The 16616-nt window shown below is 62.5% G+C and overlaps 1 protein-coding gene across 1 annotated transcript in view; it reads left to right on the top strand.

Annotated features, from left to right (window-relative positions):
- The window catches only part of LOC132322702 (voltage-dependent L-type calcium channel subunit alpha-1F-like), a 45003-nt gene that overhangs the window by 15912 nt on the left and 12475 nt on the right, over window positions 1-16616 (top strand). Inside the window, 12 exon segments of the mRNA XM_059837403.1 lie at window positions 1891-2051; window positions 4128-4353; window positions 6675-6882; window positions 7833-7953; window positions 8938-9019; window positions 9597-9651; window positions 10557-10608; window positions 11309-11441; window positions 13144-13273; window positions 13487-13546; window positions 14525-14631; window positions 15401-15488. Coding sequence (XP_059693386.1) covers window positions 1891-2051; window positions 4128-4353; window positions 6675-6882; window positions 7833-7953; window positions 8938-9019; window positions 9597-9651; window positions 10557-10608; window positions 11309-11441; window positions 13144-13273; window positions 13487-13546; window positions 14525-14631; window positions 15401-15488 — 1423 coding nt within the window.

Raw genomic sequence — 16616 nt, 5'->3', positions numbered from 1 at the left:
GTTTAAGGGAAAGGTCTTTACCAAAAATTGGGTTTAAAAGAAAGGCTTTTTCTGAAAATTGGGTTTAAGGGAAAGGTTTTTATTGAAAATTGGGTTTAAGGGAAAGGTTTTGACCAAAGTTTGGTTTAAGGACTGAAAAATTTGGTTTAAGGGAAAGGTTTTTATTGGAAATTGGGTTTAAAAGAAGGGTTTTTACCAAAACTTTGGTTTAAGGGAAAGGTTTTTAACAAAAATTGGGTTTAAGGGAGAGGTTTTTATTGGAAATTTGGTTTAAGGGAGAGGTTTTTATTGGAAATTTGGTTTAAGGGAGAGGTTTTTACCCAAAAATTTGGTTTAAGGGAAAGATTTTTATTGAAAATTTGGTTTAAGGGAAAGGTTTTTACCAAGAAATGGGTTTAAGAGAAAGGTTTTTAACAAAAATTGGGTTTAAGGGAAAGGTTTTTATTGAAAAATTTGGTTTAAGGGAAAGGTTTTTATTGGAAATTGGGTTTAAGGGAAAGGTTTTTACCGAAAAATTTGGTTTAAGGACTGAAAAATTGGGTTTAAGGGAAAGGTTTATATTGAAAAATTTGGTTTAAGGATTGAAAAATTTGGTTTAAGGATTGAAAAATTGGGTTTAAGGGAAAGGTTTTTAACAAAAATTGGGTTTAAGGGAAAGGTTTTTATTGAAAATTGGGTTTAAGGGAGAGGTTTTTATTGGAAATTGGGTTTAAGGGAGAGGTTTTTACCCACAAATTTGGTTTAAGGGAAAGATTTTTATTGAAAATTGGGTTTAAGGGAAAGGTTTTTACCAAGAAATGGGTTTAAGAGAAAGGTTTTTAACAAAAATTGGGTTTAAGGGAAAGGTTTTTATTGGAAATTGGGTTTAAGGGAAGGTTTTTATTGGAAATTTGGTTTAAGGGAGAGGTTTTTATTGGAAATTGGGTTTAAGGGAGAGGTTTTTATTGGAAATTTGGTTTAAGGGAAAGGTTTTTATTGAAAATTGGGTTTAAGGGAGAGGTTTTTATTGGAAATTGGGTTTAAGGGAGAGGTTTTTACTGAAAATTTGATTTAAGGGAAAGGTTTTTATTGAAAATTTTGTTTAAGGGAAAGGTTTTATCAAAAATTGGGTTTAAGGGAGAGGTTTTTATTGGAAATTGGGTTTAAGGGAAAGGTTTTTATTGGAAATTGGGTTTAAGGGAAAGGTTTTGACCAAAGTTTGGTTTAAGGACTGAAAAATTGGGTTTAAGGGAAAGGTTTTTAACAAAAATTGGGTTTAAGGGAGAGGTTTTTATTGAAAATTGGGTTTAAGGGAGAGGTTTTTATTGGAAATTTGGTTTAAGGGAAAGGTTTTTATTGGAAATTTGGTTTAAGGGAAAGGTTTTTATTGAAAAATTGGGTTTAAGGGAAAGGTTTTTAACAAAAATTGGGTTTAAGGGAAAGGTTTTTATTGAAAAATTGGGTTTAAGGGAAAGGTTTTTATTGGAAATTGGGTTTAAGGGAAAGGTTTTGACCAAAGTTTGGTTTAAGGACTGAAAAATTGGGTTTAAGGGAAAGGTTTTTATTGAAAAATTTGGTTTAAGGATTGAAAAATTTGGTTTAAGGGAAAGATTTTTATTGGAAATTGGGTTTAAGGGAGAGGTTTTTATTGGAAATTGGGTTTAAGGGAGAGGTTTTAATTGGAAATTGGGTTTAAGGGAGAGGTTTTGACCGAAAATGGGGTTTTAAGAGCCTGGCCGTGGCTGCTTTGGGTGAGGTTTCAGCGCCGGCTCGGAGTCGCAATCTCGGAAATCCGATTCTGTGTGACCCCCCCCTAACCCAGCCACCCTCCCCTCCTCCCGCGGGACTGGGGGGGGATTCTTTGTCCCCCCCCGTGTCCCCTGTGTCCCCAACCCCGTCCCCGCCCCGCAGCCGCCGCCTGCGCCGCCTGAACCGCCTGTGGCGGCGGCGCTGCCGCGCGGCCGTGAAATCCGTGTCCTTCTACTGGACCGTGCTGCTGCTCGTGTTCCTCAACACGCTGACCATCGCCTCCGAGCACCACGGGCAGCCGCCCTGGCTCACCGAGACACAGGGTACGGCCCCCGGGACCCCCCGGTGCCCCCCGGGACCCTCCAGTGAGCCCCGGCATCTCCCGGTGCCCCCCGACCTCCGTCAGTGCCCCCCGACATTCTCCAGTGAGCCCCGACATCCCCCGGTGCCTCCCGACATCCCCCGGTGCCTCCCGACCTCCTCCAGTGCCTCCCGACCTCCTCCAGTGAGCCCCGACACCCCCCAGTGCCTCCCGACCTCCTCCAGTGCCCCCCGACATCTCCCGGTGCCCCTCGACCTCCTCCAGTGCCCCCCGACATCCCCCAGTGCCCCCCGACACCCCCCAGTGACCCCCGACACCCTCCAGTGCCCCCCGACACCCCCCAGTGCCTCTCTAACCCCTCAGTACGCCCCAAGACCCCCCAGTGCCCCCCAAATAACACCCCTCTGTCATCCCCCGGTGTCCCCCGACACCCCCCAGTGCCCCCCGACATCCCCCAGTGCCCCCCGACACCCCCCGGTGCCCCCCGACACCCCCCAGTGACCCCCGACACCCCCCGGTGCCTCCCGACACCCCCCAGTGCCTCTCTAACCCCTCAGTACCCCCCAAGACTCCCAGTGCCCCCTAAATAACATCCCCCGACATCCCCCGGTGCCCCCTGTCATCCCCCGGTGGCCCCCGACATCCCCCGGTGCCCCCCGACATCCCCCAGTGAGCCCCGACCTCCTCCAGTGAGCTCCGTCACCCCCCAGTGCCTCTCTAACCCCTCAGTACCCCCCAAGACTCCCCAGTGCCCCCCAAATAACACCCCCCGACACCCCCCGGTGCCCCCCGACACCCCCCAGTGCCTCCTAAACCCCCCAGTGCCCCCCAAGACCCCCCAAATAACACCCCCCTGTCATCCCCCGGTGCCCCCTGACATCCTGCAGTGCCCCCCAAGACCCCCCCCCCCCATGGAGAAGAGACCCCCAAAATGCACGGGGCACCCTAAAGCCATGAGGAGACCCCAAAACCTGGGGGGAGCCAGTACCCCTCGACACCTCCCAGTGCCTCTCAAACCCCGCCGTGCCCCCCAAACCCCTCAGTACCCCCCAACACCCCCCAGTGCCCAACAAACAACACCCCCCGACACCCCCCAGTGCCCCCCAAATCCCTCAGTACCCCCCAACACCCCCCGACACCTCCCAGTGCCCCCCAAACCCCTCAGTACCCCCCAACACCCCCCGACACCTCCCAGTGCCCCCCAAACCCCTCAGTGTCCCCCAAGACCCCCAGTACCCCCCAAACAACAACCCCCTGACATCCCCCGGCGCTTTCTATCACCCCCCAGTGCCTCTCAAACCCCTCGGTGCCCCCCAACACCCCCCAGTGCCCCCCAAACCCCCAAGACCCCCCAGTGCCCCCCAAACAACACCCACTGACACCCCCCGCTGCTCCCCGTCACCCCCAGAGCTCGGGGGTCCCATCCCACTCCCGGGGGTGACTCGGGTGTGTCCCCCGGTGTCCCCCCCCAGCGTACCTGAACAAGGCGCTGCTGTCGCTGCTCCCCAGAGCTCGGGGGTCCCATCCCACTCCCGGGGGTGACTCGGGTGTGTCCCCCGGTGTCCCCCCCCAGCGTACCTGAACAAGGCGCTGCTGTCGCTGCTCCCCAGAGCTCGGGGGTCCCATCCCACTCCCGGGGGTGACTCGGGTGTGTCCCCCGGTGTCCCCCCCCAGCGTACGCGAACAAGGCGCTGCTGTCGCTGTTCCCCAGAGCTCGGGGGTCCCATCCCACTCCCGGGGGTGACTCGGGTGTGTCCCCCGGTGTCCTCCCCCAGCGTACGCGAACAAGGCGCTGCTGTCGCTGCTCCCCAGAGCTCGGGGGTCCCATCCCACTCCCGGGGGTGACTCGGGTGTGTCCCCCGGTGTCCCCCCAGCGTACGCGAACAAGGCGCTGCTGTGGCTGCTTCCCAGAGTTCGGGGGTCCCATCCCACTCCCGGGGGTGACTCGGGTGTGTCCCTCGGTGTCCCCCCCCAGCGTACCTGAACAAGGCGCTGCTGTCGCTGTTCCCCAGAGCTCGGGGGTCCCATCCCACTCCCGGGGGTGACTCGGGTGTGTCCCCCGGTGTCCCCCCCCCAGCGTACGCGAACAAGGCGCTGCTGTCGCTGTTCGCCGCCGAGATGGTGCTGAAGCTCTACGCGCTGGGGCCCTCGTGCTACTTCGCGAGCTTCTTCAACCGCTTCGACTGCTTCGTGGTGTGCGGCGGCGTGCTGGAGACCGCGCTGGTGGAGCGCGGCGCCATGGAGCCGCTCGGCATCTCCGTGCTGCGCTGCGTGCGCCTGCTGCGCGTCTTCAAGGTCACCCGGTGAGGGACAGCGCGGGGACAGCGCGGAGACAGCGTGGGGACAGCGTGGGGACAGCGTGGGGACAGCGTGGGGGCACACCGACAGCGGGACACCGACAGCGGGACACACTGACACTGGGACACACTGACACTGGGACACACTGACAGCGGGACACACAGACAGCGGGACACACCGACAGCGGGACACACTGACAGCGGGACACACCGACAGCGGGACACACCGACAGCGGGACACACTGACACTGGGACACACTGACAGCGGGACACACTGACAGCGGGACACACTGACACTGGGACCCACCGACAGTGGGACACACTGACAGCGGGACACACTGACAGTGGGACACACCGACAGTGGGACACACTGACAGCGGGACACACTGACACTGGGACACACTGACTGTGGGACACACTGACTGTGGGACACACTGACAGTGGGACACACTGACACCGGGACACACTGACACTGGGACATACTGACAGTGGGACACACCGACAGCGGGACACACTGACAGCGGGACACACTGACAGCGGGACACACTGACACTGGGGCACACCGACACTGGGACACACTGACACCGGGACACACTGACAGTGGGACACACTGACAGCGGGACACACTGACTGTGGGACACACTGACACTGGGACACACTGACAGTGGGACACACCGACAGTGGGACACACTGACACTGGGACACACTGACAGTGGGACACACTGACAGTGGGACACACTGACAGTGGGACATACTGACAGTGGGACACACTGACACTGGGACACACTGACACTGGGACACACCGACAGCGGGACACACTGACACTGGGACACACTGACAGTGGGACACACTGACTGTGGGACACACTGACAGTGGGACACACTGACAGTGGGACATACTGACAGTGGGACACACTGACACTGGGACATACTGACACTGGGACACACCGACACTGGGACACACCGACACTGGGACACACTGACAGTGGGACACACTGACAGTGGGACACAACGACACTGGGACACCCCAACACTGGGATAGCCCAGTGCCCCGACACTGGGACACCCCAACACCAGGACACCCCAACACCACAATGTCCTGACACCCCAATGCCCCAAAGCTGGGACACACCAACACCACAACACCCCAACATGGGGAAACTGCCACGTCCTGACACCCCAGTGCTGCCACAACACCAGGACACCCAAACACTGTGGCTCTCCAGTGCCCCAACACCCCAATATCCCAGTGCCTCAATGTCCTGACACCCCAATATCCCAACACCCCAATACCCCAACACCCTAATGCCCCAACACCCCAACATCTCAATGCCCTGATACCCCAATGCCCCAATGTCCCGACACCCCAACACCCCAATGTCCCAGCCCTGCAATGTCCCAAGGCAGCGATGTCCTAATGCCACCATGTCCCAAACTGGTGACGCCCCAATGCTGCCACACCCCCCACCACTGGGTGCTGGCTCTGCACTGGCCCCTTCCCAGTGCTCCCAGTGCTCCCAGTAACCCCAGTCCCTGGGCCAGCTCCACCAGGTTTTCGCTCTGCACTGTCCATCCATCCATCCATCCATCCATCCATCCATCCATCCATCCATCCATCCATCCATCCATCCATCCATCCATCCAACCAGCCCTTCCAACCAGCCCTTCCAACCAGCCCTTCCCGGTGCTCCCAGTGCTCCCAGTAACCCCAGTCCCTGGGCCAGCTCCTCCAGGTGTTGGTTCTGCACTGTCCATCCAGCCCTTCCCAGTGCTCCCAGTGCTCCCAGTGCTCCCAGTAACCCCAGTCCCTGGCTCAGCTGGCTCTGCACCGTCCATCCAGCCCTTCCCAGTGCTCCCAGTGCTCCCAGTAACCCCAGTCCCTGGCTCAGCTGGCTCTGCACCGTCCATCCAGCCCTTCCCAGTGCTCCCAGTGCTCCCAGTGCTCCCGGTAACCCCAGTCCCTGGCTCAGCTGGCTCTGCACCGTCCATCCAGCCCTTCCCAGTGCTCCCAGTGCTCCCAGTAACCCCAGTCCCTGGCTCAGCTGGCTCTGCACTGTCCATCCAGCCCTTCCCAGTAACCCCAGTGCTCCCAGTAACCCCAGTCCCTGGCTCAGCTGGCTCTGCCCTGTCCATCCAGCCCTTCCCAGTGCTCCCAGTGCTCCCAGTAACCCCAGTCCCTGGCTCAGCTGGCTCTGCCCTGTCCATCCAGCCCTTCCCAGTGCTCCCAGTGCTCCCAGTAACCCCAGTCCCTGGCTCAGCTGGCTCTGCACTGTCCATCCAGCCCTTACCAGTGCTCCCAGTGCTCCCAGTAACCCCCGTGTCCTGCAGGCACTGGGCATCCCTGAGCAACCTGGTGGGGTCCCTGCTGAACTCCATGAAATCCATCGCCTCCCTGCTGCTGCTGCTCTTCCTCTTCATCATCATCTTCGCCCTCCTGGGCATGCAGCTCTTCGGGGGCCGCTTCAGCTTCGACGAGACCCAGACCAAGCGCAGCACCTTCGACACCTTCCCCCAGGCCCTGCTCACCGTGTTCCAGGTACCCCAGACCTCTGGGGAACCTTTTGGGGTGCCCCCAAACCTCTGGGGAACCTTTTGGGGTGCCCCCAAACCTCTGGGGAACCTTTTGGGGTGCCCAAAACCTCTGGGGAACCTTTTGGGGTGCCCCCAAACCTCTGGGGAACCTTTTGGGGTACCCCAGACCTCTGGGGAACCTTTTGGGGTACCCGAAACCTCAGGGAGACCCCAAAGCCTGCAGGGCGTCCCTGAAACCCCAAAGGAGGCTCTGAAAGTTGTGGGGAGACCCCAAAATGGACGGGGGACCCTAAAGCCATGAGACCCCAAAACCTGGAGGGAAGCTGCAATCCCTCAGGGAGACCCCAACATGCAGGAGGGACCCTAAAGCCATGAGGAGACCCCAAAACCTGGGGGGATGCTGAAATCCCTCAGGGAGACCCCAAAGCTTGCAGGGCATCCCTGAAACCCCAAAGGAGGCTCTGAAAGTTGTGGGGAGACCCCAAAATGGATGGGGGACCCTAAAGCCATGAGGAGACCCCAAAACTATGGGGATGGGGAAGGTGCAATCCCTCAGGGAGACCCCAAAATGCAGGGGGGACCCTAAAGCCATGAGGAGACCCCAAAACTATGGGGATGGGGAAGGTGCAATCCCTCAGGGAGACCCCAACATGCAGGGGGGACCCTAAACCCACGAGGAGACCCCAAAATATGGAGAACCCCAGAATTTGTGGGTGACCTCCAAACCCATGGGAGACCCTAAAAGCTGTGACAGATCCAAACACCTGTGAGGAATCTGGTGGGTCCCCAAAACCTGTGGGGAGACCCCAAAACCCCCAAACCATCCCATCCCCACCCTGCGGCCGCTGCGGGGTGACGGTGCCCAGCAGAACTGGGGTGTACTGGGAGCACTGGTGGGGGGCGGCACTGAGGTTTTGGGGTGCCCCTGGTGTGGGGGACCCCCGGCTGGGGCAGATCCTGACGGGGGAGGACTGGAACGCGGTGATGTACGATGGCATCATGGCCTACGGTGGGCCCGTGTTCCCGGGGATGCTCGTCTGCGTCTACTTCGTCATCCTCTTCATCTGCGGCAACTGTGCGGGCACTGGGGGGGACTGGGGGGGACTGGGGGGGACTGGGAGGGACTGGGAAGGGATTGGGAGGGACTGGGGGGCACTGGGAAGGGACTGGGAGGAACTGGGAGGGACTGGGAGGGGACTGGGGGGGGATTGGGGGGGACTTGGGGGGACTGGGAGGGACTGGAGGGGATTGGGAGGGACTGGGGGGGGATTGGGTGGGACTGGGAGGGACTAGGGGGGGACTGGGAGGGACTGGGGGGGGACTGGGAGGGGATTGGGAGGGACTGGGAGGGGATTGGGTGGGGCTGGGAGGGGATTGGGAGGGACTGGGAGGGACTGGGAGGGGACTGGGGGCACTGGGAGGGACTGGGGGGGACTGGGAGAGACTGGGAGGGGACTGGGGGCACTGGGAGGGGACTGGGAGGGGATTGGGAGGGACTGGGGGACACTGGGAGGGACAGGGAGGGGACTGGGAGGGACTGGGAGGGGACTGGGGGGCACTGGGAGGGACTGGGAGGGACTGGTGGCACTGGGGGCACTGGAGGGACTGGGAGAGACTGGGGTGAACTGGGGTGAACTGGGAGGGACTGGGGGCACTGGGAGGGACTGGGAGAGACTGAGGTCACTTGGGGCACTGGGGATACTGGGAGAGACTGGGAGGGACTGGGGGCACTGGGAGGGACTGGGAGGGACTGGTGGCACTGGGGGGGATCAAGAGCATTGGGAGCACTGGGGTACTGGGGGAACTGGGAGGGACTGGGAGGGACTGGGAGCACTGGTGGCATTGGGGACACTGGGAGCAGGGAGCTGGGGAACTGGGAATGGAGCACGGGGTAACTGGGGAGCTGTGGTGGGACAGAGTGGGGCTTGGAATGAGAAGGGGGAGGGGGGGCACTGGGAGGATACTGGGAGCACTGGGAGGATAATGGGGGGATACTGGGAGGATACTGGGAGCACTGGGAGGATACTGGGAGCACTGGAGAGCCCTCCTGTCCCCTCAGACATCCTCCTCAACGTCTTCTTGGCCATCGCCGTGGACAACCTGGCGGACGGTGACAACATCAACTCGGGGGGGGACAAAAAGTGAGGCCGGACCCCCCCCGGGGGACCCTTCTGGGGGTGATGGGGAGGGGGCAGCACCCCTGGGACCCCCGGGACCCCCTGGGGACCCTTCTGGGGGTGATGGGGAGGGGGCAGCACCCCTGGGACCCCCGGGACCCCCTGGGGACCCTTCTGGGGGTGATGGGGAGGGGGCAGCACCCCTGGGACCCCCGGGACCCCCTGGGGACCCCCTGGGGGTGATGGGGAGGGGGCAGCACCCCTGGGACCCCCGGGACCCCCCCGGGGACCCTTCTGGGGGTGATGGGGAGGGGGCAGCACCCCTGGGACCCCCGGGACCCCCTGGGGACCCCCTGGGGGTGATGGGGAGGGGGGCAGCACCCCTGGGACCCCCGGGACCCCCCCGGGGACCCTTCTGGGGGTGATGGGGAGGGGGCAGCGCCCCTGGGACCCCCGGGACCACCTGGGGACCCTTCTGGGGGTGATGGGGAGGGGGCAGCGCCCATCCCCTGGGACCCCTGGGGGGTGCCCGACCCCCGGGACCCCCTGGCTGAGCCCCCCTGGCTGAGCCCCCCTGGCTGAGCCCCCCTTCCCCCCCCAGGGACAAGGCCGGGGAGGCAGAGGCGGGGACAGAGAGCCAGGACGTGGCTGTGAAGGTGACAGTGACTGGGGGAATGACAGTGACTGATGGGGGGGGTGACAGTGACTGGGGGGGGTGACAGTGACTGGGGGGTCCCGGGGGGGTGACAGTGATTGGGGGGGTGACAGTGACTGATGGGGGGGTGACAGTGACTGATGAGGGGGGTGACAGTGACTGGGGGGGTGACAGTAACTGATGGGGGGGTGACAGTGACTGGGGAGGTGACAGTGACTGGGGGAGGTGACAGTGACTGGGGGGGGGACAGTGACTGGGGGGGGTGACAGTGACTGGGGGGTCCTTGGGGGGGGACAGTGACTGGGGGGGTGACAGTGACTGGGGGGTCCCGGGAGGTGACAGTGACTGGGGGGGTCCCGGGTGGGGTGACAGTGACTGGGGGGTCCCGGGGGGGGGTGACAGTGACTGGGGGGTCCTTGGGGGGGGACAGTGACTGGGGGGGTGACAGTGACTGGGGGGTCCTGGGGGGGTGACAGTGACTGGAGGGTGGGGGGTCCTGGGGGGTCCCGGGGGGGGGGGGGGTGACAGTGACTGGGGGGTCCTGGGGGGTCCCGGGGGGTGACAGTGACTGGGGGGGTCCCGGGGGGGGATGACAGTGACTGGGGGGTCCTTGGGGGGGGACAGTGACTGGGGGGGGTGACAGTGACTGGGGGGGTCCCGGGGGGGGGGTGACAGTGACTGGGGGGTCCCGGGGGGGGTTGACAGTGACGGGGGGGTCCTGGGAGGGGTGACAGTGACTGGGGGGTGGGGGGTCCTGGGGAGTCCCGGGGGGGGGGGTGACAATGACTGGGGGGTCCTGGGGGGTCCCGGGGGGTGACAGTGACTGGGGGGGTCCCTGGGGGGTCTCTCCCTCCCCCCACCGTGTGCACAGCCCTCACCCCTCCCCCTCCCCCTCCCCCTCCCCAGGTTGAGGGGGATCAGCAGGAGGAGGAGGAGGAGGAGGAAGAGGGGGAGGAAGGTGAGTGTCACCTGCCCGGGCATTGGGGACATTGGGGGTGGCAGTGGGGGTCCCTGAAGGGGGGTGTGACAGTCCTTGGTGGTCAGGGTCCCAGGGGAGGTGACAGTGACAGATGGGGTCCTTGGGGGGGGGGTGACAGTGCCTGGAGTGGGGGTCCCAGATGGGGGTGACATAGAGGGTCCCTTGGGGGTGGCAGTGCCTGGGGTGGGGTCTCTGGGGAGGTGACAGTGGCTGGACAGAGGGTCCCTGGAGGGGGGAGGTGACACGGGGTCCTTGGGGAGGTGACACGGGGTCCCTGGAGGGGGGGGGTGTGACAGTGGCCATACACGGGGTCCCTGGATGGGGAGGTGACACGGGGACCCTGGAGGGGGAGGTGACACGGGGTCCCTGGAGAAGTGACATGAGGTCCCTGAAGGGGGAGGTGACAGTGGCTGGACACGGGGTCCCTGGAGGGGGGAGGTGACACGGGAATCCTGGGGAGGTGATACGGGGACCCTGGAGGGGGAGGTGACAGTGGCTGGACACGGGGTCCCTGGAGGGGGAGGTGACACGGGGTCCCTGGAGGGGAGGTGACACGGGAATCCTGGGGAGGTGATACGGGGACCCTGGAGGGGGAGGTGACAGTGGCTGGACACGGGGTCCCTGGAGGGGGAGGTGACACGGGGTCCCTGGAGGGGAGGTGACACGGGGACCCTGGCAGGTGACGAGGAGGCCGGGGGCGAGCGGGACAGCCTGGGGAGGGCCCGGCTGGAGTCCCTGGAGGAGACCCCCAAGGCCAAGGTGACCCCGATCCCCGAGGGCAGCGCCTTCTTCGTGCTGAGCAGCACCAACCCGTGAGTGCCACTGGGAGGGACTGGGAGGGACTGGGAGGGACTGGGAGGGACTGGGATGGGCTGGAAGGGGACTGGGATGGGCTGGGAGGGACTGGGGGGGATTGGGAGGGAACTGGGAGGGACTGGGATGGGCTGGGGGGGACTGGGATGGACTGGGGGGGACTGGGAGGGACTGGGATGGACTGGGATGGGCTGGGAGGGACTGGGAGGGACTGGGAGGGACTGGGATGGACTGGGGTAACTGGGGGGACTGGGGGGACTGGGAGCACTGGGGGACTGGGGTAGCTGGGATGGACTGGGGTAACTGGGACGTACTGGGATGTACTGGGAGCACTGGGAGCACTGGGATGGACTGCCATGGGCTGAGAGCACTGGGATGTACTGGGATGGGCTGGGAGCACTGGGACACACTGGGGTAACTGGGATGCACTGGGGTAACTGGGATGCACTGGGATGTACTGGGAGCACTGGGATGTACTGGGATGGGCTGGGAGCACTGGGATGTACTGGGATGCACTGGGGTAACTGGGATGCACTGGGATGTACTGGGAGCACTGGGATGTACTGGGATGGGCTGGGAGCACTGGGATGTACTGGGATGCACTGGGGTAACTGGGACGCACTGGGATGTACTGGGAGCACTGGGAGCACTGGGATGTACTGGGGTAACTGGGACGCACTGGGATGTACTGGGAGCACTGGGATGGACTGGGGTAACTGGGACACACTGGGGGCACTGGGAGCACTGGGATGTACTGGGAGCACTGGGAACACTGGGATGGGCTGGGAGCACTGGGATGCACTGGGGTAACTGGGATGCACTGGGATGTACTGGGAGCACTGGGAGCACTGGGATGCACTGGGGTAACTGGGACGCACTGGGATGTACTGGGAGCACTGGGATGGACTGGGATGGGCTGAGAGCACTGGGATGAACTGGGACACACTGGGAGCACTGGGATGTACTGGGAGCACTGGGATGTACTGGGATGGGCTGGGAGCACTGGGATGTACTGGGACACACTGGGAGCACTGGGATGTACTGGGATAACTGGGACGTACTGGGAACACTGGGACGCACTGGGGTAACTGGGACGCACTGGGATGTACTGGGAGCACTGGGATGGGCTGGGATGGGCTGAGAGCACTGGGATGTACTGGGAGCACTGGGGTAACTGGGATGGGCTGGGAGCACTGGGACACACTGGGGTAACTGGGGTGCACTGGGATGTACTGGGAGCACTGGGAGCATTGGGATGTACTGGGGTAACTGGGACGCACTGGGATGTACTGGGAGCACTGGGATGGACTGGGATGGGCTGGGAGCACTGGGACGCACTGGGGAAACTGGGAGCACTGGGAGCACTGGGATGTACTGGGAGCACTGGGAACACTGGGATGGGTTGGGAGCACTGGGACACACTGGGGTAACTGGGATGCACTGGGATGTACTGGGACGTACTAGGAGCACTGGGATGGACTGGGGTAACTGGGATGTACTGGGAGCACTGGGATGGACTGGGGTAACTGGGATGTACTGGGAGCACTGGGATGTACTGGGAGCACTGGGATGTGGACTGGGAGCACTGGGACGCACTGGGGGCACTGGGATGTGGACTGGGACACACGGGGAGCACTGGGATGTACTGGGATGCACTGGGACGTACTGGGAGCACTGGGAGCTGACGTGTGCCCGGCGCAGGCTGCGGGTGAAGTGCCACGCCCTGATCAACCACCACATCTTCACCAACCTCATCCTCGTCTTCATCATCCTCAGCAGCATCTCCCTGGCCGCAGAGGACCCCGTGCGCGCCCACTCGCCCCGCAACCACGTGGGCAAACTGGGCAGACTGGGCAAACTGGGAGGCACTGGGGGGCACTGGGGGGGTTCACCCCACGCGGGTGAACTGGGGGAGCAGAAATGGGGGAGGGGAGGGAGGGCTTGAGGGGGAATCTGGGGGGGTTTGGGGGGGTCTGGGGTGTCGGGGGGGGGTTGAGGGGGGTCGGGGTCACCCCACCGCCCCCTCCCCACCCCCCCCCCCCAGATCCTGGGCTACTTCGACTACGCCTTCACCTCCATCTTCACCGTGGAGATCCTGCTCAAGGTACTGGGGGGTCCTGGGCTTTGGGGGGTCCTGGGGTTTTGGGGGTCCTGGGGTTTTGGGGGGGTCCTGGGGTTTTGGGGAGGTCCTGGGGTTTGGGGGGGTCCTGAGGTTTTGAGGGGTCCTGGGGTTTGGGGGGTCCCCGGGGTTTGGGGGGTCCTGGGGTTTTGGGGGGGTCCTGGGGTTTGGGGGGGTCCTGGGGTTTTGGGGGGTCCCCGTGGTTTTGGGGGGTCCTGGGGTTTGGGGGGATCCTGGGGTTTTGGGGGTCCTGGGGTTTGGGGGGGGGGCCCAGGGTTTGAGGGGGTTCCTGGGGTTTGGGAGGGTCCTGGGGTTTTGGGGGGTCCTGGGGTTTTGGGGGGGTCCTGGTGTTTGGGGGGTCCTGGGGTTTGGGGGGTCCTGGGGTTTGGGGGGGTCCCCGGGGTTTTGGGGGGTCCTGGGGTTTGGGGGGTCCTGGGGTTTGGGGGGGTCCTGGGGTTTGGGGGGTCCTGGGGTTTTGGGGGGGTCCTGGGGTTTGGGGGGTCCTGGGGTTTTGGGGGTTCCTGTGGATTTGGGGAGGGTCCTCAGGGTTTTTGGGGGTTCCCCGGGTTTTTGGGGGTTCCCAGGGTTTGGGAGTGGGTTCCTGTGGATTGCGGTGGTCCCCAGGGTTTGAGGCGGTTCCTGTGGATTGGGGGGGTCCCCAGGTTTTGAGGGGGTTCCTGGGGTTTAGGGGGGGTTCCACAGGGTTTTTGGGGGTTCCCCGGGTTTGGGGGGGGGGGTTCCTGGGGATTTTGGGGGTTCCCCGGGTTTTGGGAGGGGGTTCCCCAGGGTTTGGGGTGGGGGGTCCTGGAGTTTTTGGGGGTCCCCAGGGTTTTGGGGCTTTGCAGGGTTTTGTGGGGGTTCCCAGGGTCGGGGGGGTTCCCGGGTTTTGGGAGGGGGTGCCGGGGGTCTGGGGGTGCCCCCAGGGTTTGGGGGTCCCCAGCTGAGGGCTCCCCCCCCCCCCAGATGACAGTGTTCGGGGGGTTCCTGCACCAAGGCTCCTTCCTGCGCAACTGGTTCAACCTGCTGGACGTGCTGGTGGTCGGCGTGTCGCTCATCTCCTTCGGCATGCAGTGAGCGGGGCAACTGGGAGCACTGGGAGCACTGGGAGAGCCGCTGGGGGCAACTGGGAGCACTGGGAGCAACTGGGAGAGCCGCTGGGGGCAACTGGGAGCACTGGGAGAGCTGCTAGGGGCAACTGGGAGAGCTGGGAGCAACTGGGAGAGCTGCTGGGGGCAACTGGGAGCACTGGGAGAGCTGCTGGGGGCAACTGGGAGCACTGGGAGAGCTGCTGGGGGCAACTGGGAGCCCTGGGAGAGCTGCTAGGGGCAACTGGGAGCACTGGGAGAGCTGCTGGGGGCAACTGGGAGCACTGGGAGTGCTGGGAGAGCTGCTGGGGGCAACTGGGAGTGCTGGGAGAGCTGCTGGGGGCAACTGGGAGTGCTGGGAGAGCTGCTGGGGGCAACTGGGAGCGCTGGGAGCACTGGGAGAGCTGCTGGGGGCAACTGGGAGCGCTGGGAGCGCTGCTGGGGGCAACTGGGAGCACTGGGAGCACTGGGAGCACTGGGAGCGCCGCTGGGGGCAGCTGGGAGAGCTGGGAGAGCTGCTGGGGGCAACTGGGGGTGTTACTGGGAGCACTGGGGCATTACTGGGAACACTGGTGTGTTACTGGCAGCACTGGGGGCGTTACTGGCAGCACTGGGGTTGTTACTGGGAGCACTGGGGATGTTACTGAGAGCACTGGGGCCATACTGGGAGCACTGGGGCGTTACTGGGAGCGTTACTGGGAGCACAGGTGTGTTACTGGGGCCAGACTGGGAGCACTGGTGTGTCCCCGGGCAGCTCCAGCGCCATCTCGGTGGTGAAGATCCTGCGGGTGCTGCGGGTGCTGCGGCCTCTGCGAGCCATCAACAGGGCCAAGGGCCTCAAGGTGGGAACTGGGAGCACTGGGAGGGACTGGGGGCACTGGGAGGGACTGGGGAATGGGGATATTGGGAATACTGGGAGCACTGGGAGGGACTGGGGGCACTGGGAGGGACTGGGGGGGACTGGGAGGGACTGGGTAATGGGGATATTGGGAATACTGGGAGCACTGGGAGGGACTGGGAGTACTGGGAGGGACTGGGGGGGATTGGGAGCACTGGGGACACTGGGATGGACTGGGAGCACTGGGGACACTGGGATGGACTGGGAGCACTGGGATGGACTGAGGACACTGGGAGCACTGGGAGGGACTGGGAGCACTGGGGACACTGGGCTGCACTGGGAGTGTTGGGATGGACTGGGAGCACTGGGAGGGACTGGGGACACTGGGAGCACTGGGAGAGACTGGGAGCACTGGGAACACTGGGATGGACTGGGAGCACTGGGATGGACTGGGAGCACTGGGATGAACTGGGAGCTTTGGGAGCACTGGGATGGACTGGGAGCGTTGGGAGCACTGGGATGGACTGGGAGCACTGGGAGCACTGGGAGCACTGGGATGGACTGGGAGCACTGGTGCCCCAGCACGGTGGCCGTGTCCCTGCAGTGTCCCTGCAGTGTCCCTTTGCCATGCCGCTGTCCCCTCACGCCATGCTGCTGGTGGCACAGGGGTCCCCAATGTCCCTGTGTCCCCAAGGTAGCGGTGTCACAGGTGTCCCCAGCACACAGTGGCCTCTGCCCCACTTGTCCCCATGTCCCCAGCATCCCTGCTGTCCCCATGTCTCAGTGACACCCCTGTCCCTGTCCCTATCCCCATGCCCCTGTGACACTGTTCCTGTTTGTGTCCCCATGCTCCCCGGTGACACCCCTGTCCCTGTCCCAGTGACTCACCTGTCCCTGTCCCAGTCCCCCCGCCCCAGTGACACCGCTGTCCCTGTCCATGCCCTGGTGTCCCTGTCCCTGTCCCTGTCCCCCCGCCCCGGTGACACTGCTGTCCCTGTCCATGCCCTGGTGACACCTCTGTCCCTGTCCATGCCCTGGTGTCCCTGTCCCTGTCCCCCCTCCCTGGTGACACCGCTGTCCCTGTCCATGCCCTGGTGTCCCTGTGCCTGTCCCCCTGCCCCGGTGACACGGC

Source organism: Haemorhous mexicanus (assembly GCF_027477595.1).
Source record: "Haemorhous mexicanus isolate bHaeMex1 chromosome 35 unlocalized genomic scaffold, bHaeMex1.pri SUPER_35_unloc_1, whole genome shotgun sequence".
NCBI lineage: Eukaryota > Metazoa > Chordata > Aves > Passeriformes > Fringillidae > Haemorhous > Haemorhous mexicanus.
The sequence above is the reverse complement of the archived record's forward strand: the minus strand, read 5'-3'. Positions and strand labels throughout refer to the sequence as shown.